This window comes from Artemia franciscana, chromosome 6 (assembly GCF_032884065.1).
Source record: "Artemia franciscana chromosome 6, ASM3288406v1, whole genome shotgun sequence".
NCBI classification, from domain to species: Eukaryota; Metazoa; Arthropoda; class Branchiopoda; order Anostraca; family Artemiidae; genus Artemia; species Artemia franciscana.
The window spans coordinates 13275488-13302335 of NC_088868.1; the positions used below are offsets into that span (position 1 = coordinate 13275488).

The 26848-nt window shown below is 35.1% G+C and overlaps 1 protein-coding gene across 3 annotated transcripts in view; it reads right to left on the bottom strand.

Moving 5' to 3' along the window:
* LOC136028074 (uncharacterized) overlaps window positions 1-26848 on the bottom strand; it is a 295077-nt gene that overhangs the window by 88817 nt on the left and 179412 nt on the right. For 2 of the 3 annotated variants that reach the window (XM_065705682.1, XM_065705681.1), the window contains exons 21-24: window positions 21953-22114; window positions 15951-16079; window positions 12974-13201; window positions 12076-12237 (exon numbers count right to left, since the gene is read on the bottom strand). In XM_065705682.1, coding sequence (XP_065561754.1) covers window positions 12076-12237; window positions 12974-13201; window positions 15951-16079; window positions 21953-22114 — 681 coding nt within the window. The remainder of the gene's footprint in view (window positions 1-12075; window positions 12238-12973; window positions 13202-15950; window positions 16080-21952; window positions 22115-26848) is intronic. The other variant, XM_065705683.1, reaches the window with a different exon arrangement.

Here is a 26848-nt window from a genome sequence, read left to right on the forward strand (position 1 = left end):
TGATACGCTGAATCTGATGGTGTGATTTTCGTTAAGATTCTATGAGTTTTAGGGGGCGTTTCCCCCTCTTTTCTAAAATAATGCAAATTTCTCAGGCTCGTAACTCTCGATGGGTAAGACTAAACTTGATGAAACTTATAGATTTAAAATCAGCATTAAAATGCGATTCTTTTGATGTAGCTATTGGTATCAAAATTCCATTTTTTAGAGTTTTGAATAATATTGAGCCGGGTTGCTCCTTACTACAGTTCGTTACCACGAACTGTTTGATTTTTTAAATCAAGAAGAACACTCACCGGAAAATGATCTGACACATCAGACAAAATTACAAACGATTTTGTTGCATGGACTAAATCAGAAGAATGAAATATGTTATCCAATAGTGTAGCTGTATTAGCTGTGACTCCAGTTGGGCGAGATAAACTTGGAAGAAAACTAGAACACATTATTATGGCCAACATCGATATTCAACGAATCAAAATTGAAGTCACCAGAAATTACGATCGGTTTCTTAGACACTTCTAGGTTCTTCAACTAGGTTCTAAAACTTCAAAAAAATCTTTAGGATTGCCAGACGGAGGTCTATAAACAGGCCCGAAAATTAAAATAGTCTCACATAACCCTTCCTCAAAAACAGAAAAATCACTGAGAAATCGAAAAGACCAATCATCACGAATATGTAATATCGGCCCTCCCCTCCTATTCTGACACCTTGTACGTGAAATACACTTCATCCCAGGCTGATCAAACAGTTCGTGGTAACGAACTGTAGTAAGGACCGACCCGGCTCAATAGTAACCAAAACTCTAATATTGATACCAATACCTACATGATAGGTATTGATACCAATACCTACATCAAAAGAATCGCATTTTAATGCTGATTTTAAATATATAAGTTTCATCAAGTTTAGTCTTACCCATCAAAAGTTACGAGCCTGAGAAAATTTGCGTTATTTTAGAAAATAGGGGGAAACGGCCCCTAGAAGTCATAGAATCTTAACGAAAATCACACCATCAGATTCAGCGTATCAGAGAATCCTACTGTAGAAGTTTCAAGCTCCTATCTACAGAAATGTGGAATTTTGTATTTTTTGCCAGAAGGCAGATCACGGATGCGTGTTTATTTGTTTTTTTGTTGTTTTTTTTCCCCAGGGGTGATCGTATCGACCCAGTTGTCCTAGAATGTTGCAAGAGGGCTCATTCTAGCGGAAATGAAAAGTTCTAGTCCCCTTTTTAAGTGACCAAAAAAATTGGAGGGCACCTAGGCCCCCTCCCACGCTAATTATTTTACCAAAGTCAACGGATCAAAATTCTGAGATAGCCATTTTATTCATCGTAGTCGAAAAACCTTATAACTATGTCGTTGGGGACGACTTACTCCCCCACAGTCCCCATGGGAGGGGCAACAAGTTACAAACTTTGACCAATGCTTACATATAGTAATGGTTATTGGGAAGTGTATAGGCGTTTTCACGAGGATTTTTTTGGTTGGGGGAGGGGTTGAGAAGAGGGGGATATGCTGGGGGAATTTTCCATCGATAATTTGTCATGGGGGAAGAAAATCTCCATGAAGGGAGCGCAGGATTTACTAGCATTATTTAAAAACACAATGAAAAAATAAATATGAAAAAGTTCTTTCAGCTGGAAGTAAGGAACAGCATTAAAACTTAAAACAAACAGAAATTATTACCCATTTGAGGGGCTCACCTCCTCCTAATACCTCGCTCTTTACGTTAAAGTATTTTTAGTAATTTCAACTATTTATTCTACGGCTTTTGTGATTCTGGGGTCATTCTTAATGAATTGGGACAAAATTTAAATATTTAAATTTAATTTTACAAAATTACGTAAATCTTTTACTAATAAAAAGATTCGTAAAAAATTGAAAGTTCTAGTTGCCTTTTTAATTGACCAAAAAATCGGAGGGCAACTAGGCTTCCTCCCCCGCTCTTTTTTCTCAAAATCATTCGATCAAAATTATGAGAAAGCCATTTAGCCAAAAAAAAAAAAAAAATACAAATTTCGTTTTAATTATTCCTCTGCGGAGAGCCAAAATCAAAACATGCATTGATTCAAAAACGTTCAGAAATTAAATAAAAAAAACAAGTTTTTTTTAACTGAAAGTAAGGAGCGACATTAAAACTTAAAACGAACAGAAATTACTTCGTATATGAAAGAGGCTGCTTCCTCATCAACGCCCCGCTCTTTACACTAAAGTTTTTTACTGTTTTAAAAATAAGAATTGAGAGACAGAGTCAAACTTTAGCGTAAAGAGCGGGGCGTTGATGAGGAAGCAGCCTCTTTCATATACGAAGTAATTTCTGTTCGTTTTAAGTTTTAGAGTCGCTCCTTACTTTCAGTTAAAAAAACTTGTTTTTTTTTATTTAATCTAACATTGAAAGAGGTGTATTAGTAGACAAAAAAGTTTCACAAACCCCGACAACGTCCTTAGGACTAGATGTAAGCAAGAACTTGAGTTCGCTGAATGCACTTTGCAACCCTTGCGCATTAATTATATATATATATATATATATATATATATATATATATATATATATATATATATATATATATATATATATATATATATATATATATATATATATATATATATATATATATATATATATATGTATATATACTACCACTACAACTACTACTACTACTACTACTACTAATAACTCACTGCAGCACCAAGCCACCTGAGGCCAACACAGCTACGCTAGCTCCTCCTCCAACCTAATCTATTCAAGGCCTCCCTCTTTACACCCTCCCAGGAAGTTCCCATTTCCCTTAAATTTTTGTTTATGACATCCTCCCAACCCAGACAAGGACGACATGCTTTCCGTGTAGCCCCAGACGGTTGGCCAAAAAGGACAAACTTCGGCAATCTCTCATCCTTCATCCACAGAACATGGCCTAGCCATCTCAACCTTTCTTTCATTACAGCCCTAGAAAGCAGGATTGAACCACATTTTTCGCACAACCTACTGTTTGAAATACGGTCAGTCAGCTGGGTACCCAGAACAATCCGTAGGCAATTTCTCTGGAAAACATCTATTAAATTTTCATCTGCCTTTCGGATTGCCCATGCTTCAGAGCCATATTTGACCACTGTCTTCACTGTAGCTTCCAATATTCTAATCCTGGTTTGCCGACTTATCTTTCTATTCTTCCAAACTTTTTTTAACTATTCTACTCTAGCACCCTGAACTCACAAAACCTCTAAAAATTCATTCATTTTGCTCAAACTTTCATCTAATATGCTTAAATCATCTGTATAATCTAAGTCCAGGAGATTTTTTCCTCCCCATTTGATTCCATGGTCTCATATAAAGGTCTCATAATTTGATTCCATGGTCTCATAAATGATCCATATAAATGGGGATAGAACACAACCCTACTTAACTCCGGATTTAATACAAAACCAGTTGCTAACCTTATTTCCTACCTTAACCGCAGCGGTATTATTCTCGTACATAGCACAATCACTTTAATGTATTTTTCTGGTATACCACATAAGGATAAGACCTTTGCAAACGCTCTTCTATCAACAGAATCGAAAGCTTGCTCATAGTCGATAAAACTGAGGACCAAAGGTGTTTGACGACGAAGGGACTTCTCAATTATTAACCTAATAGTAAAAACTTGGTCAACACATCCTCTACCTTTTCTAAAACCACACTGTTCTACCCTTAAAACTTTGTCTACATTATCTCTCAGTCTAAAAAGTATCATATTACTCAGTAATTTGCTACCTACAGAGACCAGACTAATAACTCGATAATTACGACACTCACTCTTGTCATCTTTCTTATACAGTGGTTTAATTAAGGTTTTCCTAAAATCATTAGGTACTTCCCCTTTTTCAAAAATCATATTCATAATCTTCAGTAGCTTATTCCTAACCTCAGAGCCTCCATATCTAAGAAACTCATTTATCACACTATCAGCACCTGGAGCCTTATTATTTCTTAATCCTTTTAGTACTGTCGCTAATTCTTCCTCACTAAACAAATCTTCCTTCACATCCAAGGCATCAAAAACTTTTTCATTTTCATCTGTATCTTTTCCTGCAACTGTGTCTCGGTTTAGCACATTCTCAAAATGTTCCAACCATCTTTTTTTAACTTTTTCTTTATATATATATATATATATATATATATATATATATATATATATATATATATATATATATATATATATATATATATATATATATATATATATATATATATAACTATATATACAGATATATATAGATATATATATAGTACGCCACCAATGGATTATAGTGAGTTATGACGGTTTCTTTGAGCTTATTTTCAATTAGGAAGCTCTGCCCCAAAGCCAATTCTTAAATTCAGAAAAAGTTGGAAGACGGTGAGCGCTAGGTCAAGATTATATGGTGCAATCTTAAAAACAAAAACGATAAATGCACACAAACAAGGGGTAACAGCTAGAAGGGTGCAGAAGATTAGTTGCCCGAACCCCCAACATTTTGAAAAATATGTTTAGTTTTCCATATGATTTTTGTTTCTATTTTCGTAAAACAAATCCCCCCCACCAGATTAGGAAAAATACATTTTTCCTTCCCATCCGACAGTTTAGTTTATTGGTGCCCCTGTACACAAAACTTCAAAAGAACATCCAAAAACAACAAGCTTTTGCAGCTGTATTTTAAACATAAAAAGGTGGACTGCCTGCGGAGTTTATGCAGCCAGGGACAGCTTCTTATCACGAAAATGTTGCTGCTTATAGCGAGCAATCCAAACAGGCTAAAGGCCAATTTGACTTCTGGTGTTTTGATCCGTGGCAGTGCCAGTCCTCACAGTGGTCGTGTAAATCGCTCCTTGCTCAATTAAATTAGAAAAAAAAATAAGATTTTTAAGCTGAAAGTGAGGAGCAATGTTAAAACTTAAAACAAAAGAAAATATTCAGGATATGAAGGTTTTTGCTATAGTTGGACGTTTTGTCACAATCCTTCACGAAAAACTACTGAAACCCGTTGACCGTTGAATTTGAATGATAAGTACTTTCAATAGCTTTAAGATTTTAGAGTAAAATATATTGTTGAAGAAAAGGCAGCCCACCTGATACACGGGATAATTTCTGCTCATTTGAAGTTTTATTATTACTCCTTACTGTCAGCTAAAAAACCGTTTTTCTTACATAATTTCTAACCGTTTTTCCAATCATTACAGGAAAAGTCTCTCCCCCATTTGTAAAATCTTACCACAAAAATCCTTCTGGAAACTTATATCCCCATGGAAAATTCTGCCCGTGGAAACTCATCACGCAAAAAATCCCCCACCCAAAAAATAAAATAATTCGATATATTTCCTGATAATAAATATTATATGTAAGAACGGGGAAAATATATAGCTTACAAGCCTTTCTTTAGTGTCTGTGGGGGGTCAGGTCATCTCCATAGGGATAGTAATTGGACCTTTCAACTATGCTGAATCAAACGGCTTTCTCAACATTGGAATTAAATGTCTCTCGGAAAAAACGGGCGTGGGACGGGGGTTAGTTGCCCTCCAATATTTTTCTAACTTAAAAAAGGCACCAGAGATTTTGACTTTCGTTCAATGAGCTCTCTTCCCTTCATCTAGTTCATCTCACGATCATCCCTGCGGAAGAAAAAACAAACAAACACTTTTCCGTGATCTTTCTTCAGGCAAAAAAAAAATACAGAATTTCACATTTTTGTGAAATTTCACAAAAAATTTCAGGTAAAGGGGCAGATTTTCTTAAGCTAGTAGCTTTTAATGGGTAACATTAAACTTAATGAATTTTATATATCTGGAATCAGCGTAAAAAGCCTCTTTTGACGTATCAGATGTTACAGAAATCTCAAATTTTAGAATTTCGGTCACTATTGTACCAAGTTACTTTTTACTTTGAGTTCGTTACCACAAACTGTTTGGTTAAACGAGACGTTCTTGAACACCCAATATATAGTCTTGACTTAATGCGGAATGACTGCCATCTACATTCTGATTCGAAATAGCGCCTTGGAGCCAGCGCTCCCCAGCTTACTAGGAGCTCGGAAAAACCGTCATAACTTACTTTAGCGTTTTGACGATGAGATTTAATTAAGCGTATTACCATTAGCAGTAAGATCATTTTTGGTTTCATCTGTCTCTCTGTATAGCCATTCGGAGGTCAATAAGATTCTTTACGTGTTTTTAAATTCAAAATTGTCGAAACAATTCAACCAACAAATTTTCAATTGTGGATCGTTTTGTTAACAGCTGTTCGTCACAAATGTGTAGCTTCCAGGATTGCCGACTTGTTGGTCCATGAATGTATCCCCTTAGCATCCAAAAATGTGCCATTTTTAGCTTAAATGTGTCCGTCTTGAAATCTCAAAAACTATAGGTTAATTTTTTACCACACGTTTTATTGACCAAATGACGCTTCGTTAACCGAAGCGTCAATTCGTTAACCGATCAATATAATGAAAACGAAAAAAAATTAATATAAAACATTCATACAAAGTGACATAGTGTGAAAGCACGAAACTCGTACAAACATGCAAATCTCTTACTTTGGAGAAAATTCTTTACTTACGACATCTCTGACAAAACCAGGTTGCTAAAAAAAAACCCATACCGAGAAAAAGCACCACGGTACTTTGTTGAAAAGTATCGTATTTATTTTTTTTTCCAAAATATGTATCTAGTAGGGAAGTGTTTCATTTTATTTCATAAATTTGTAAAATGTATCTTTTTTTGCCCTATTATGTCCCAAATTTCGAAAATGTATCGCTTTTTTGCTCTTTTATATCAATGTGTCCTGGCACATGGGCATGTGCCCTTTTGATACGAAATGGGTCCAGCTGGCAACCCTGTCAGCTGCTCGCAGCCACCAATTTATTGACCAACAGTACCCCGGCCTAAGCAAAGTGACAAGATAAGGCTTATAATTCACGGTTGCTAAACGATAACTCCAAAGGAAGTTAAAATTATGGTTAATAGTGAAAAAGTAAGTAAATAAAAAAATAATGGCGAGTGTCATAAGAAAAGGATATAGAAAGACAAATGCTTTCCATTGTATAAAGCTAAAAGAAAAACTACATAACAAAGCTTAAACTTTATAAAATAGACAATGTGACACTCTTGGGAATAAAAGTCGCTAGAACTAAGTCCTTTGAGGGATAAAAAATTATTTATGTTAAGCTTAAAAATTATACAATAGGAAACAGGAAAATTGGGGACCAAAAGATGATAGAACTAAGCCTTCTTTGGATAGGAGATCATTTACATTAACAGTTATAATAAATAATAATTTATTTATAACCCACAAAGTACATTAAACTGTGGAGTAAACACACAAAAAAAGAAAAAACAAGACAAAAAACATAATAACATAAATAACATAGCAGCATAACGACATACAACATAAATAAATTACCTCCAATCAAAAAATGGCCAAAGAGGGTCAAAAACACCGACCATTTGCCGAGTTTTAAAACATATATCTTTAGATAAATGTTTCAGTCGCGAGGGCGCATCAACGATGTCAAATTTAGAGACGACTGTATGATTCCGATACCACCGAGGCAGACGCAGCAAATACTTGCAATACTTAAAATATCCTGAGCGTATTTTCTTTGTATCCTTCTTGCGAAGGAGGAAAGCAAAACCAGAAAGATAAAAAACAGCAGGGGCACAAAAACTAGAATAAAGACGGCATAGTCCATTTCGGTTATACCGACCACGATTTGGTGAAATTTTCGCGTATCCAACCCGCATACTTTTCAGCACGCTGGACGTAATAGCGGAGCAAGTAGACGAAAGTGACGTGGAAAAAGAGAGACCCAACCATTTAATACTTGCTGAACATGGTATAGTTGAAGAACCCAAGCAAAGAGGTGATGCTGGTGGAGGACTCCCAAAACACAAAAACTCACATTTGGAGGCATTAACTGAAAGGCCTACTGTGGATAGTGCGGCTGAAAGCCGGTAGAAGTTGGTAATTAGACTATTTTTTGTCCGGCTAAGAAGCAGAACATCATCAGCATATGCAACGTGACTAATACCTAAATTATCATTGTAAAAAATTGACGGTTGAAGACGTTGGAGACACGAAGCTAAAACACATTTAAAAATGCTCGGGGATAACACGGCACCTTGCCTAACGCCTTTTTTAACAGGAATATACTCCCCTACCGTACCATTCCACTTCACCCTAACTGAAGAATTAGCATACCAATACTTAAGCACGGAAACAATAGAAAGGTTAACACCCGAGGCTGCTAGAGAGCACAAAGCATTTGAATGAATTACATTATCAAAAGCACTAGATATGTCAACAGTCAAACAATACAGGGGACTTTTTTGAGCAACAGCTTGTTTCATTAGCCGACCCACAATATGGTGAGCTTGAAAACAGCCCATACCTTTTCTAAAACCAAGCTGGAAGGGTGTAAAATTGCACTTGGAGTTAATGGCCGATAGCAATACATATTCAAATAGCTTACTAACAAAACAAGACACAGTGATAGGACGATAATTAGAGCAAGCACTGGGGTCCTTACCCCTCTTGACTATGGGAGATATACAACCAGACAAAAAACTATCTGGCACAACGGACTGTGCCAAACACATCTGAAACAATAATTGCAAATGCTTCAGCAGTTCAGGACAATCATAAGCAAAAAACTTGAAGCAAAGACCATCACTATCGAGAGACTCAGACTTATTCACTTGCATAAGAGCTCGGAGTATAACACCAGATTCCACCGACAACACTTGAGATTGGTTGATACGAATTGGGAGGATTGAGTTTACAAGCTTTGTAAAATGATTTTGGAGATTAATATTAAACGAAAGCAAAATATTTTTATAATGAGAAACGAAGTCACATAGCCGAAGAGACGAATTAATTGGAGGTGAACACTTAACACTGTTTATAACACGATCCCAGGATTTCTTGTCACAAGGACCATCCCAGGCATTCAGTCTCGCTCTACGCAGGGAATATTTGTGCTCTCGTTTGGTTTTCTGTTTTATTTGATGTACTGAACCAGAAGAAGGACGATTACAGGCTATCCACATACGGAGCCAGAACTTAGCTTTTTGTTTAGCTATCTTCACTTTAGGATCAACTTTCCAAAAGGGATTGCGAGTACCCGTTCGCACGCACTCGGAGGGTACAGCTGTTTTAGCGGCAGACTTTAGACAGAACACTATTTGCTGATAATACGAGTTGATATCTATCCGCGTTGAATTTGTAGATACAGATGTTTGCAATAAGTGAAAAGGCACTTTAATAGATGATAATAACTGGGACAATGTCAATACATAAAGTGCAACATTGGTATTTTCCCAATTTAGCTTTGAGAACCACTTGGGAGAGTTACGTTGCACAGAGGTTGCCATGGAGCAAGATAGTTGGCACGTGATTGGTAAATGATCGTCGTCGATTTTAGAGCCTTCCACATGAACTATTGATGAAAGTAGAGTTGAATCTGACACAATTACATGATCAAGGTTGGAAGTAAGACCACCACGATTGTGAATATAAGTAAATAGAAGATCTTTATCAGCAAGATGGAATCCTCCAGGTAGTGAATCGAGAAAGATTTCAGATCGGTCGGAATTAGATAATAAGTCAGTGTTCATGTCACCGGCGAGAACCCATTTGGTATTTTGTTTTGAAAGGTCGCTAAGTAGTGTTCGTAGGCGATTACATGCTTGTGAAAAACTAGACAATGACTGCACAGTCTTTTTATTACAGGGGAAATAAATGTTTATAAATGCGGTATCACCTTATTTTATCGCTAAGATGTTAGCGTCGCTTTGCAATAATATCGGCTGAGTCTTGTGTCTGAAATAGATGGCAAGACCTCCTGATGGTCTTCCACGGTTTTTTTGGGCGGCTCTCAAGAAGGTATAATGGGTCCGAGAACGCTTTAGGCTATCAACATTCACTTTAGAGAGAAGGTGCTCCTGTAGAAACACAATATCATTTTCAAGTAGCTCACTTATCAGTAGATCCTTGTCTTTTGTACCATTAATATTAAGGGAAACAAAGCTAAACGGAGTTTGAGCATTCATTTATTAGCATTGTTGAGAGCCGATCGGAGAACTTTGCATTTCAGGCTAAAACTTACGTGTTCCATAGTGCAATTTGCACATTTTGGTGAGGCTTGGCAAGGGTTTTCCTTGGAATTCACATGAGGGCCAGAACATCTGGAACACTTGGGATGTGCTGGTGAGCTGGGACAAGCTCCAATCAGGTGATCAGTACTTTGACAGCGAAAGCATCGACGCGGAATGGATTGAAAGGGCTTAGCGCGAAAAATTTCATATCCAATACGGATTCCCGACTCCAGAACCGCATTCAGAGCGGTTTTGTCGACGAACTCGAGGCGAAAAGTACGAGAGTCGCCAATTTGACTAGCACTAATAAGTCCTTCCACTGAGGCCTCCAAATCAGCTCTTGAATAATTATGGGGTATATCCCGGACCACAGCTAAAGGCTTTTTATCAATCACTCTGGCTCCAACATTAGGGATGGAGCTAATAACAGCTTCAGCAAGCGAGTCGGCTGAGCGCTTATCGCGTACCATCACAACCCAGCTTTTGCTATGTGGCTTAGATTTTAGACTTATGATTCCGTCGTGACCATCCAACGTTTCGAGCTTCTTCATGCGAAGGATAGGGTCGCTGAGCTCCGGGGGTGGGTTTCTTACAACGACAGCGTAGGATGGTTTTTTCGTATTTTGAGTAGGGGCTACAAGCTTAGACTGTCCCTCTGTAACCTTGGACGCAATATCACGCAGCTGTTCAAGGCAAGAATTCACCTTGGCACTGAGGGTACTGAAGGCATCGACAGGGATCATTGGCACTTCGCTGGGACATTTGATAACAAAGTCCGGAAGCTTTATGTTCTGGGAATCGCACTTTACAAGCGAAGAAATAATGTCCGAAGCACAGTTTAATGCAGCATTGGCTCCTACGCGCTTCGATGGGACTTCATTCGGAAAAAGATTTAAAAAAAGCAATTTACGGGTCTCACCAAGAGAAGAAGACTCGAAGAAATCGGCCAAGTACTCTTTTATCGTATCGGGCGAAACTCCTTTTGCAAGATTTTTCTGTACAAAGCACAGGATAGGATTGTAGAAAAGTTCATTTTCGCACCAATTGCCAATTCCCATTTTCTCTAGATTAAAGGTTTACTTGCGAGAGAAGTAAGGGAAGCGTTGGAGGCTGCCTACCTTGTCCCCGCAATTTAAGGGACAAGCCCGGCGGGTACCACGGCTCTTGCAAACAGCTCTCCCCCACCCTTCTGCTTACTTTTCTCCTCTCACCTTTATCGTAACGCAATCGTCTATAATATCAGAAATTATAATTATTTTTGCAACTGCTTAATCCTGACCTATATCATATATAGGTCATGAAAATATCGATAAGAGAAATCACTGTTCCGAAGGGAATTTTCACTCAAGTCTGAAAATAATCCTCTTATTTATAATTCTTCGGACACTGAATTAATTATTATGAAAAAATTGGCTATATGTCAGGTAGAGACGATAATCCTGTACCAAATATTAGTGATAGGTTCAATCCAAATATAGGTCCTCACACCTTGAACTCTGAATCAATACTGATTGTAAATTATATATATTATACAATTATAATAATTGTGTGCTAACATAAAACTTGGGTTCAGTTCACAGCATCTTTTTCTGTTCTGAAATTCTGAAAGTCTGTTCGAAATAGCCTAAAAAGATCCTACTTGGTTGTTTTTGTTCATTTTTCGTTTTGTAAATGACTCTATTCAGTAATAAAAAAAAATGCTAATCAAACAGGGATTTGCAGAAAAATTAATAAACAACAAATAAAACGTAAGCGAAGTTAACTAGGAAAAACTTTATAAACTTCGCATACGTCTGACAAAAAATGACGAAAGGATCAAAACAATTTTCAGGGGGGATACTAAAACTTCATTTTTCGTGAATTGTTTCAACGCAAAGGAAAGGGGGGTGATGGGTTGAAACTTTCATGTACCTCGTGGTGTGATTCGTCAGAGAGAAGCTACAATACTAAAGTAAAATTACCCATGATCCATTAGTAAGTAGTTTGCCGCTGTTGGGATCTCTCTTGACAATTTCAGTTAAATACATCCCAAGTCCCATGACAAGGGCTCCTTCGATTTGGCATAAGTCAATTTTAGGGCTAATGGACCTTCCTGCGTCCTCGCAAATATCAACTCGGGTAACCTGGAATGAAGAAATCTAGTTATTCGTAAGCAATCACATAGGATCCATTGCTTTTATCTAATTGGTTGATTATCCGTAACTTTAAGTCGAAGCACCGGAGAACATGTTTAAATGGGGGTCGATTACGGTACTCATGCGACCCTTCATCCTATAGCATAGTCTCCCCTCTAAAGAATGTTATAAAATGAAATCCCTAAAACTAATATACTTAATGATATGTTTGGAAACGCGAGAAAATAGTCTCTTGGCCAGCAGAAATTATAGCAAAAATATAAGCTATTTTTAGCAAGGTAGAAGAAAAAACTAAACTTTTTTTGAATGAACTTCGAGATAGATTCTCTTTTTGAAGTCATTTTTGCTCTTTATGTTCTACTTTTTCAATCTTTAGCAAATTTATTCAACGAAAAAAATATATCTTTCCATGTTTCGTCATGTTAAGATTCATACTTTATGCTAACAAAATGTCACTTGAGAAACTTCATACCGAGGCCACGCCTATCGCTAATTAAAACAATCAGTAGCCATAGCATTTATTGTATATGATGAATGCCAATGGATAAATTCTACCCCAAGTCACAAAGGGACGAGAAACTGTACAGCTATGTCCTTTCATGTAGTTGACCTAAACATTAACCGATGTACGGTAATTTTAACCAATTTACCTGTCAACGTACCTATAACGTTACCTTCAATGTGCCTGTCGACGTACCTGTACCTATAACTTTAACCAATTTACCTGTCTTTCACCGGTGAGAACATCAACCTCAACTTCTGATACAATTCCAGCAATCACGTAAAAGTGATGTTTTACATCAACATTTCCATTAAAGTACTTCCTTGCACAGAGGTCAACATTGTCGTTGTAAGCTTGACTGACCAGTTGAATCCAGTTTGCTCCTTTACCTAGCTTCTGCTTGATAGGATTCAGGCGACTCATTAGCTCTTTACAAGCCTCAGCAATGGCCTATAAAATAATAAGGAAAAAACTCATTTAAAGCATATATTTTTCCAATTTACTGAAAGAATAAGGTAGATGACATATAATAAATGGCGCTCAATGAATACTATCAATGATTCAGGAAAGAACTAACGCCTTATCTTTACTACTGAATTATTTTACAAGCTTTTACGACTGCTATTAACAACCCACCACACCATAAAAGCATTTGGGTTTTAAGAGACAGTCATCCCTAAAATATCCAGAGACATGCTCTTTGCTAATTCTCGTAATGCTTTGACTTCTTTTCTTAATCCTTTCTTATAATCCCTTCCCATCTATTCTAGGACCTCGTGCTTTTAATTTTATCCCGATTTTTAGCAGTTTATTCTCTGTAAAATGTAATCCATCCATCTTAGCCTCTGGCTCGTTATGGGTCGCCACATTAAAAAGTAATATTAACTGATGTCTGCCAAACCAGAACAAGGCTGATATTGGGTAGAGTTTAAAATAATGGATTTTCCAACCATTGTGTCCTATCTAAGGCATGTTCATGACCCTGTTGGAATTAGTGCATGAAATCTGGTAATGAAATCTGGTAATCCATCCCCCCCCCCCACTGGCTATGGTCTTATGATTAGGTAATGCTTTTTAAGAAACTTATTAATAATAAAAATGTGTTTAAAAGACACAAGTAAACAGGAACACACAAGTAAAAGAATAAGACAAAATAGCTGATAATAAGAAAAGAACTGAAAAAGAATTATAACTGAGTGAACAAGAAAATACTAATAATGAAAATTAACTAAAGACAGATAAATCAGGAAGATAAAAGCGTTTTAGAGAATACGGAGAGAGCAGAAAAAACAATCTTACAGCAGTTGTGTGACAAGAAATGAAGTTTATTCACTACTTCTAGTAAGTATGTGAAGAGGTAAATATTTAGAGCTCTCTAAGAGGCTATATCTAAGAGGCAACTAGGCAGGCCTTAACATAGCAATTAACAAACGAAAAAAAATATTGTATGTTCACCCATTTGATCATCCTTTATAGGATAAAACAGTAGAGGATATGATAAACTGTATCTCGAACTCTATAAATAAACAGCTTTCTCATATGCGCAAATAGACATCGTTTTGTGAGCGGGCAATGAAATTAGATTCTATCTGTAGTTAATAAAAGACTGTTGCTAATTTTTTGTACAGGCGCTTTACTAATTCAAACGATTTTAGTAATCTAACTTGGAAAGAAGCACTTTTTCATTAGTTTGCTAGCGCAAAAAATTTAAGCTAAGGAAACGTTTGCTTCGATTCAGCAAATATAAAGTAAGCAAATAAGCAAATAAGTCAAATAAATATATAATATAAATATATATATATATATATATATATATATATATATATATATATATATATATATAATATATATATATATATATATATATATATATATATATATATATATATATATATATATATATATATATATATATATATATACATATATATATATATATATATATATATATATATATATATATATATATATATATATATATATATATATATATATATATATATATATATATATATATATATATATATATATATATATATATATATGTATACATATATATATATATATATATACATATATATACATATATATATATATATATATATATATATATATATATATATATATATATATATATATATATATATATATATATATACATATATATATATATAGGCATACAAATAAACATCGTTTTGTGAGCGGATAATGAAATTACATTTTACATGCAGTCAAAAAAAGACTGTCGCTCGTTTTTCGTATAAGGCAATTTACTTAATTTGAAGGATTTTAGTAATCTAACTTGGAAAGAAGCATTTTTTTTTATTAATTTGCAAGCGCAGAAAATTTAAGCTGAGGAAAGGTTTGCTTCGATTCAGCAAATTTATACGAGTCAATTTGATAACTGAATTGATGGCGATGTATCAGATGAATTACAAATGAAATCCTTTTAATAAACTTTTAATTACCAGTTGTTACTCTTTAAAAATAGGAAAATTTTCATTTCATCATAAAATCGATCTGACAAATTCCGGACAATTCTGATAATTCAAAATAGTCTATTCCTAGACGCTTCTCGTAAAATTTCAATAATATCTGACGTTAACAAGACTAATTTCAGAAAAGATAGATAGCGTTAAAAATGGATGAAAAAGAATAGGGATGTACCAGCAAAGTTACATGTGAAGGCCAAAATTCATCTACATAATCATTCAAATCATGTAATCAGTAAAAGATATTTCCTGTTTTATTTGTTATCTCCCCAAGTAGCTGATAGGCATTTAATTACCGAGACTTGTGGCGTATCTTCAATTATTCCTGCCATAGTTTTTTTTTGTTGAAATTATGTGTAGCCTACAGAAGAATAAATATATTGAACTACTGATTTAGATATAGATGGTTTTATCGTCAGGGGAGATTAAGTAAGGTTATTCACAAGGTTAAAGCAGGATATAATTTCTATTCATGTAGAAACTCGAAGTGGGGATTTGAAACCATTTTTCTGGGTGAAACCAATTTTCGCTCCAAATTCGTTCCTAAAATTTTCCGTCAAATAGAAAACTTTTAATTCTATTTAAATAAAAAAGAATTGGCCTATGCTTAAAATATGGCTGAAATCCTGGGAGCGGCCTTGATAAAACCCAAGTTTTAAGTATAGAAGTCATGGAAGAAGGAGACGTAAATATTGATATTCACTCACCCAACAATTAGCATCACTAGTAGTACTTCCTCCAGTAGGTGCACTATTTGGGTTGGTTAAGCTATTCGTTGGCTTAACTGAAATCATATCAACAGAAATTCCTAGCTCTTTTGCAGCCACTTGCGCCACCTAAAATTAGATAAGCAAATAAAAACAATGTTGAAACTTTGAATTCCAAATGAGACCAATTCTAAACAGTACAACGAAACCCTACGCCGCGTTAAAATATAACAGCTTAATGAACTTAATGAATTTTATGTGGTTGGAATCAGCATGAAACCCAAACTTTTGATGTATAAATTGTTGTCAAAATTCCGTTTTATTGCTATCGGGCCGAGTCACTCCATACTTACATTGCACCAACACGAACTGTTTGAAATGCTTTTATTGAACTTCACCTGTCCAGTTGATCAGAGATAAACAAAGAAAAAAAAAATCCTGACCTGTTTACAGGTATGGTATTTATCCGAGACAAGTAGTGGTATAGCTACTAAAAAATTATAAATGTGGTCTCGGCATGAAGTTTACCAAACAAAATTTCGTGTAAAGTATCAGGTCTGTAGGATGAAATATGAAGGATGGGGATTTCCCATAAAAATTTCTGCGAGAGGACAGTCAACGAGGGGAAATTTTCTAGAGGAAATTTTTACACGGGGGACGGGACGGAAGGGCATCCAGGATTTTCAAATCCTGGTATGACTTAAAAAATGGTCAGAAAGCAAATAAAAAACACATTTTTTAACTGAAAGTAAGGAGCACCATTAAAACTTAAAGATTAACAGAAAATATTATGTATATGAGGGGAGCTGCCCCTTCCTCAGCTCTCGCTCTTTACGATAAAGTTTGACTCTTTATCAAAATTTAAAAAAAAAGACTACTCAAACATAAGGGTTTTTAAATTTGAATGGGATAATATTTATTAATAATATTCTTAAAGAACTTTAAGATTTTAACATAAAGAGCGAGGTGTAAGACGTAAAAAAGGGGCAGCCCCATTAAATATGCACTGTTTATTGTTCATTTTAAATTTTAATATTGTTCTTTGCTTCCAGTAAAAAAAAAAATTTTGTTTGTGATTTGACAAAAAAATAAAGGAAGCGTTTGAGGGGCTTTTACATTACATTATATGTTATAAGTAAAAAAAAAAATAGAAGAAAAAAATAGTGACAAGCAACGTTTAACTCCAAAAGTTATTGTATATTTTTCATGATGTGGATGCTTTTGGCTTGTTAAGACATTTTTTCATAATACATATTAATACCCTTTGATTGATCTTTCCATAAAGCAGTTTGTGATTGAATTTAACTAAGGTAATGTTTAGGATTCTGCTTGATTAAATACATAGATAGCTCTGCGGTTTCCGCCAATGGGTGGTTATGCCAAGGAAATGAAAAGGAGGAAGGAATTGCATGAAATAAATCAAGTTCAAACATAAGAAGCGACATTGATGCACAAAATTTAAAATTGGCAAAAATGCATGTTCAAAGTCAAAGGGGGGGGGAGGGAATTGTCGTTTTTTTCTATTTTCACAATAAAAATAGTAAAAAAGCGTTTTTCCATGAAGTATCCACTAAAAGATATTTTTCAAAATCTACAAGGGTAAAACTAATCAAGGGGAAGCAAATACCCTCCTTTATCCCTATCTCCTTCCAAGCCCTTCTAAACAGATTCTCCCAAAATAAGAGCTAAGAGCTCATATGGCACTTGTGACGAGGCAAGAAGAGCTAAGAGCCAAGAGCTCATATGGTATGAGCTCTAACAAAATTCTAAGAATCAATAGATTGATCTAAAAGGAAAATCAGAGGGTTAATGCCGGTCGAGATTTAAAATAAGAGCTCTGAGTCACGATGTCCTTTTAAATATCAAAATTCATTAAGATCCGATCACCCACTCGTAAGTTATAAATACCTAATTTTTTCAATTTTTCCTCTCCCTTTATCCCCCCAGATGGTCGAATCTGGAAAAACGACTTTATCAAGTCAATTTGTGCAGCTCCCTGACATGCCTACCAATTTTCATCGTCTTAGCACGTCCAGAAGCACCAAACTAGCCAAAGCACTGAACCCCTCCGCCCAACTCCCCCAAAGAGAGCGAAGCCAGTACGGTTACGGCAATCACGTATCTACGACATTTGCTCATTCTATCACCAAGCTTCATCCCGATTCCTCCACTCTAAGCGTTTTCCAGGATTTCCGATTTCCCCTCCAACTCCCCCCAATGTCAACAGATCTGGTCGGGATTTGCCATAAAGAGCCCTGAGACATGGATTCGTCCTAAATATCAAATTTAATTAAGATCTGGTCACCCGTTCTTAGGTAAAAAATACCTCAATTTTTATAATTCTGCCAAATTAACACACCCCCCCAGCTCCTCCAAAGAGGACGGATCCATTCCAGTTATTTAAATCACGTATCTAGAATTTGTGCTTATTCTTCCCATCCAGTTTCATCATGATCTCTCCGCTTTAAGAATTTCCTAAGATTTCCGGGCCCCCAACTGCTCCCCCCCCCAATGACCCTGGATCCAGTTGATATTTAAAATAAGAGATCTGAGCTACGAGTTCCTTCTAAATATGAAGTTTCATGAAGATCCGATCACTCCTTCGTAAGTTATAAATACGTCATTTTTTCTAATTTTTCAGAATTAACCCTCCCCCCTCCCAATAGATCGGATCCATTCCAATTTTGTCAATCATGTATCTAAGACTTCAGCTTATTTTTCCCACCAAGTTTCATCCCGATACCTCCACTCTAAGCGTTTTCCATGATTTTAGGTTCCCCCCCACAAACACCACCCAATGTCACCAGATCCGGTCGGGATTTGAATTAAGAGCTTTGCGACACGATATCCTTCTAAATATCAAATTCCATTGAGATCCTATCACCCGTTCGTAAGTTAAAAATACCTCACTTTTTTAATTTTTCAGAATTCAGATCCCCAAAGAGAGCAGATCCGTTCCGGTTATGTCAATCATGTATCTAGGACTTGTGCTTATTTTTCCCACCAAGTTTTATCCCAATCCCTCCACTCTAAGTGTTTTCCAAGATTTTAGGTTTCCCCCTCCCAAATCCCCCCCCCCCCAATGTCACCAGATCCGGTCAGGATTTAAATTAGAGCTCTGAGACACAATATCCTTCCAAACATCAAATTTCATTAAGATCTAATTTAATCTGGTCCAGTCCCTGATATGCCTGCCAAATTTCATCGTCCTAGCTTACCTGGAAGTGCCTAAAGTAGCAAAACCGGGACCGACAGACAGAGCGACAGAATTTGCGATTGCTATATGTCACTTGGTTAATACCAAGTGCCATAAAAAAGCAGAAGCGTGTGGACTAGACTTCATCATTTATGATAGAAAAGGATTCCTGGGACTTAGAAAATGAGCTTTTAGAAGACTAGATTAGTACAAGATATTGGGGAAAACCGTGTCATAGAAACATGTTGCGCGTGCCCAAAGCCTACCATGCATGGCATGAGGAAGTGTGACGCAGTAAACTTTGTGTTAGACTAGGTAAGAAAAAAAATCCCGTAGTGAAAGAAAAGACCAATTTGAGCCTCAAACAGCAAATGCGTAAGCCCGTGGATCACCTCTATAAGCGTTTATCATACGCGCTCGTTTCTAAAGACCGAACTAAAATTAAATTTAAAAATTTTAAAGATAGAACGCTAAATTTGCGAAGTTACTTTAACGATATTGGAAGATGTTAATTATTGAAAGAAAATATCTGGATGTAAAATATTTTCATTTGACAAACAACGAGATGTTCAATCCGAACAAATTTTTGAAAATTTTCATTTATTTTATTGCAAATCTTTATTACAGCTCATATTTCTTTCAAACATCTTCATTTTATAAACAATTTGAAAATTTTGTTTTCTATTAGTATTTTGTTTCATTATATGTTGTTCTTTTTTACTTACAGCATGATATTTTGAAACATTGCGCAAGGTCATTTCTATCTACGAATCTTGCCGAAAATATATTTGCAAGTCAATAATTTTTATTATGTCCATTAAAACAAGTTTTAACAAATAAATTATTGTTGATATACGAAATATTATTATATTTTATTATTTTTATGTGATCTTCAATAATACAAATCTTCTTACAAAAGTTGCAGCAATAAAAGCTAAAATGGGCGTGGGAGGGGGGCTGATTGCCTTTTGATCACTTTTGAGTGTTAATAAGGCGAATAGAACTTTTAGTTTCAAATCTAATGAGTCCCCTCCGAAGTTTATACGACCCCATTTTCATGTGAAGTAGCTATGCAAAAAATAAAATAAATTGAAGTCTTATGAGTGTTTATATAGGCGACGCTACAACGTTGTATCTGATACAAAACCAAGCATATTATTTGTCCATATATATATATATATATATATATATATATATATATATATATATATATATATATATATATATATATATATATATATATATATATATATATATATATATATATATATATATATATATATATATATATATATATATATATATATATATATATATATATATATATATATATATATATATATATATATATATATATATATATATATATATATATATATATATATATATATATATATATATCTTCATTTTTTCCACAGACGTAGCTATTACCCCCGAAAACTAAAACTTTTAAAATATATATATATATATATATATATATATATATATATATATATATATATATATATATATATATATATATATATATATATATATATATATATATATATATATATCTTCATTTTTTCCACAGACGTAGCTATTACCCCCGAAAACTAAAACTTTTGAAATATATATATATATATATATATATATATATATATATATATATATATATATATATATATATATATATATATATATATATATATATATATATATATATATATATATATATATATATATATATATATATATTGACAAACAGGGGTAGTATTTCATAAAGCTGGTCTTAAGATGTCTATTAGTACACGTCAATTAAATTGATCACAATTTCATAAATAAAAAATAAGGCATTTTTTTTACTGACACCTTTCATGGTTCCAGGGCATTTAAAAGTTAGTAGTAACTGATACGCCACTAGTTGACCTTTTACCAAGGTTTTTCTTTGGAGTCGTGTCTGCTGAACTTCCTTTTAAAGTACCGACAAAGAGGTTTTAAGGAAGAGCTTCTCTCGGGAGGGGGCATCTCCACTCAAAATGAAGAAGCAGGGTATTAAAAAGCTGCTCTTCAAGTACTCATCACGTATTGTCTCCTCTTGTAGGCACTGGGAAAACCGTGTTTCTGCGAGTTTATCGTATTGGCTTGGCAAACAGCAGGGCGGAGGAATGAAGGGTAGGGATGTACACAAAAAATGAGACCATATAAATCCTCTCATAAATGCAGTAAAACAATTACAGTCTTTACTTTTAATTTTCAAATAAATAAAAAACTCGATCAGTTTTTCCTATCAGCCCTTTGAAATATAGAAAATTATAAAAACTCCCAAGATTCCTTTGATATTTTGCTGTTGTGTTCAAAAAGACATATTTGCCAGATTTAACTCATTTTTATCCAAAATAGATATTCGTTATATTTTGAAAATCAATATTCCTATTCTAATAGATTACGTGGGATAGAACATTAGGAAAGCAATTAAATATGAATAGCTCAATGATGAGTATGCACAAGAGAAGGTAAAGGTAAAGGATACGGCATTAGACTTTACAGTCCCTACCGGCGGTGCTGATCTCCGTTTCTTGGCCCTTCAGCCAGGAAGTTCAATGGGGGGTTGGGGGCCAGCCATCCTGTGCTTGCGCACACCCTTCCTGTTTACCTTCCCCAGATTTCTCCAGGTACCCATTTAGAGCTGGGTCGACTCTGGCTAAGCTTACAGAGTCACGCCACTGACCCCCGTCCCAACTGAAGAATTGGGTACACCGGGATTCGAACCCGCGTCCTCTCAGACAAAGGAGATTTGCACAAGAGATTCTTCCTTAAAACTCACCTTTGTGTTGATCCCCTGTCCAACTTCGATACCCCCATGTGCAATCGCTACCGTTCCATCATTACGATAAATAGATACAATGACATTGTATTTGCACCAGGATGAATCCATGACATATCCCATCAAATCAAACGATATTCCACACTTTTTCCATCGATTTTCCTAAAAGAATATAATGATCCTCAAATTTATTAGTGTTATATGATTCAAGTTTGTTGGCTATTTAGCCAGGAACATTTGTTCAGTTTAAACTTCTCTAAAAATCCCAACTTAGGATCCTATTATGTTTATAGCTCAAAGAATGTTATAAAAAAATAACTTTGGCTGAAATGACTGAACCTTTACATTTATTAACACCAAGAATATAATTTGCGCCACCTTCCATGGACACAAAGCTAATTATATCTCCAACCCGACTATAATCAGACTTGGCCATTAAAGGTATCTGATCTCCATAATATGGAATCTTTGACCAACACTGTCTAAAAAAACCCTATGGATACAATGGATCGACAAACTCTCAAATATTGATCTCGGTCGTCACTGCTGTAACATTGAGCCGCCCACCACCACAATTGCCACCACTTAGTTGGACTCAAATATTTTGCTGAAAATGGGATAGCTAGGGACTCCGATATCCCGAAGAGCAAGCACAAGATCACAAAAGATGGGAGTCAGTCATATGGAGTTTTCTAGATGTCGGAAGAGGCACCAAATTTAAAAATTTGAACCTTAGTTCCTTTCTCGGAAAAAGAAAATATTCAGCATCCTGGATTATGAGGAATTATTTACAGAAGAAACAATCTGATTTCTTTTTCTTTTTTTAAGAACGGAGATTGGATAATCATTTCAATTCATTCATCAATATAAGTGAGCAAAATGATGACTTCAAAGTACCAAAGATATCAAAATGAAAACATTTATTTCACCTAAAACCATCTTAGGTCTTAGATTTATTTCCTTAGATTTTTGTTTTGGTTGTTTCAAAATTATAAACTTTGTATGGCAGTACCATATTTCGTTGGTGTCACCACGTTGAAAATAAATCACCAAAACAAAGCAGCTAAGTTTGACTATACTTTTCGCCCATAAAATTTCAAATATTAACAATCTATTGATTGCCAAAGATAAATACAGCTTCGAAAGAAAGCCACATACTCTTAAACTGTTTGTTAACATGTGTTTTTAGCTTAATTTATGATGGTTTTTCACCCACGTTTCTTTTTTTTTTAATTTAACACCAGTTAAAACCAATAACTGCATACGAAAGCTTTTTTTCCATAAAAGATTGAATTGCTGATTTTTCGTAATCTTTTAAGATGTACATGCTTGTGTATGGTTCCGTTCAACCAATTCAAACAATCAGATTATATTTTCACTGTCCTTGGTACTTTAAGGGAAGAATCACAAATGCATTAATTACTTGATAATATGCCATTCGTCTCAATAATTGCTATTAATTAACTGTGAGTGTAAGTATCATGGGTGGTTTGCCTGAGAAATCCAGTGAGACAACACTGTTTTTAAAGAAGAGAAACCATGAATAGTTTTATATTAATCCCCAACAAATGGTGAAATAACCCCCAAACATATATGTGCCCTGAATTTTTTGTTAGGTCACGGAAACGCCATTATTAATAAAATTGCATGCTTATTACTTTTGCTAGGACATTGGACTCAATTCCTTGTTCCGAAATTTTTATAAAAAGGGGTAGAAATCATAAGAATTTTACTATGTTAAATGGATGCATTTACTTTTTTATTGGCAAATAGAAGCTAGGCAAAAAGAAAATTCTATTCTTGGAAATGCAAGGATCAAAAATTTGTTTATATGCATTTTTGTTACGACTTACGATCCGGACCAAAATTGGGGGGGGGATTAAATCCCCCATAAAATCGTTTAAAATCTTGCGCTTACCATGTTTTCAAGGACATTGGAACAACCACTTATTAGCAATAATGTGCCAAATCGAAAAAAAAAATCAAGGTGGTAAGCTTAGCTAAGGACATCAGTTAGTTTTTTTTCAAATCATTCAAGTAAAATTAACTAGAATTCAGTAACAGCTTGTATCTTTATTTAGATTGTGTTCAATATTTTCCATTTTTATTTTTTTAACAGATGCACTTTCGAGTAAGTTGCGCAAGGATAATAAATAAGCCGTAAAATTGCAATTAAGTAATAGCGGCTAAAGTATGTACAAGCTAATGCTAATTTAAATTAATTGTTATTTTTTTTCTTGTTTTCTTGGGTCCTTCTATGCTCAAACCTCAACTAATCTTCACTTATCGCCCTATGTCAGGCACCTTAAAAAAGGGCTCGCCCTTTCTCAAAAAATAAAACGATTATATAATTTATTTTCCATGGAAGGACCACGGATCCTCTTTATGGTCCTAATTATACAGATTGAAAATCCCTACATGATGCCACATCTAACAAAGGGCAAAACTCTCTATGCAAAAAATCTGAGGTAGAGAGGGCTCGATGGGGAGGGTTGGCAAAAGGGCAAACTATCCACCTTTCACCACTAGGTCGTTTTACAATGAATCATGACTTAGCTCACTTAGAGCACAGTCATTACCCAATATATTTCCCGTTTGTACCACAACAAAGAAGTTGCTTGTCTCTCAATTTTTTTTTAGATTATGTACTTCATGAGTAAAATCTGTGCAAAGAAAACAATGCAATTTCTCTTGAAAGATCATTTCACAAGAAATCATATCTTGAAACAAGACTGATATGGTCTAAAAAGGATATTGTACAGTATATCTTTCAGTTCAAAAGTTAATATTGTAGTTCCCTGTCTGCCTCCCAAAATTTTTTAAATTATGTACTTCATGATCAAAATTTGTACAAAAAAAACAATGCAATTTAGATTTATCATCTCTTGAAAGAGGACTGATATGTTCTAAAAAGGAAATTTTACAGTATATCTTTCAGTTCAAAAGTTAATATTGTAGCCGTGTGCCAACTGTCTAATATTGCTTCTAAGAAGGGTCAAAGCAAAACATCCAACTTTTTATTTAACAATTAAAGAGCTACTCAAGCATAGGAGGCACACCGGACATCATTCTTCTACCAAAGGAAATAAAATAGAAATATATAACCCAAATTAAAGAAAAGAAATGACCTTTAAAAGTAGATGACATTGCTTTCAGATCCAGGAGAAAATGGTCTTTTTCAAAAATATAAGTTTTTCTATTCAGGATTCTTAGAAAGTATTTTGCAAACAGACTAGGGCACATCTTATTTATTGCACATTTTATTATGCATATCTTAGCCACTTTTAGGTTTTAGCGTAGCTTTAATTCAAAACTGCCACCTCGTTAAAACATGGTTCAAAAAAGCAGATGCTTGGAGGAACAACTTCAGGGAGTCCTTTCTGAGCCCTTTTTGGCTCCAGGCAAAACTTATGCACAACTTTCCAAAATGTATCATCGGGTCCATCAATCCGGCACGAGGTCCAAAAATTTGGTAAAAACCATGGTGGTTAGACTCTTAGACCCTTCTTTCGATAGACGAAACGGTGGTATAAGAAGAACAGGACAGAGTCAAAGTGGTGCTCCAGCAGCACAATTAGAAAAAAGGTATTTTTTATTTTATTTGATGCTAATATTAATCTGGATTAATCTTATTAGTCTACAAACCAAAATCAGAATAGTGGAAGCTACAGTGATGACAGTAGTCAAATAGCCTATGGTTCTGAAGCATGGGCGCTCCGAAAAGCGGGTGAAAATTTACTAGATGTTTTCCAGAGAAATTGCCTATGGATTGTTCTGGGTGCCCGGCTGACTTACCGTATTTTAAACAGTAGGTTATACGAAAAATGTGGGTCAATCCCACTTTCTAGGGCTATAATGAAAGAAAGATTAGGATGGCTAGGCCACATTCTGCAGGTGAAGGATGACAGATTGCCGAAGATTGTCCTTTTTGGCCAACCGTCTGGGGCTAAACAGATTGCAGGTCGTCCTTGTCTGGGGTGGGAGGATGTAATAAATAAAGATTTAGGGGAGGCCTTGAATAGATTAGCTTGGAGGAGGAACGTGCATAGCTGTGTTGTGTTGGCCTCAGGCGGCTTGGTGCTGAGGTGAGTTATTAGTAGTAGTAGTAATAATATTAATCAAAGTCCATGTTTTAAAAATATTACACCTATTGACAGAAAAATTTGAGCAAAGCGTTGTTTGTATGAAATACTCTTCATTAACTTTGCTAGTTTTCTTTGGGAAGAAATTGCGTAGAACCGAAATTCATGGAATGGATAGGCCTTATCACTGCATAAAAGAGCCATTACTTAGAATTGGTACTAAACATTGTAAGTAGAAACATTTCAGGTACATATACAAAAATGTATCTCGAGCAGGAAACAGCCCTTTTTTAGAGGGAGGCTTGGGGGTCAAAAACGAAAAAAAGATAACACAGAAACTTAAGAAGGAAATCTTAAGATTTTAGGAGAAAGGCACAGAGCTAAACACCACCCTACCTCATGTGCGGTGCTGTACATACCGTTATTAAAATCATCGCTAGTAAAAACTAAGGTCTCTTGAAATGAACTTCTTAGGTTTAAGAGGGGAGCTAACGGACGAATCGACTTTGTTTTTTAAAAGTGACGGCGCATGTCACTCATAAGCTACTTAAAATGATTATTAAAACGTTTCATAATTCGGCATAATATATAGCTGGACTAAAAATCTAATTCCCCACTGCATAGCTCAGGGACCTATAGATGATCTTTTTTGGGGTAGGAGTGGCGAAAGGGCAGATACCTCAGGGGAGAGGGATATTTCAGAAAAAGGGTAAATCTACGATTTATATTAAAAACACAGAAAACTATGACAAAAACCTCGAAAATCTGTAGGCATTGGGACAGAGACCTTCCGCTGAAAGTATCCTCCCTGTGG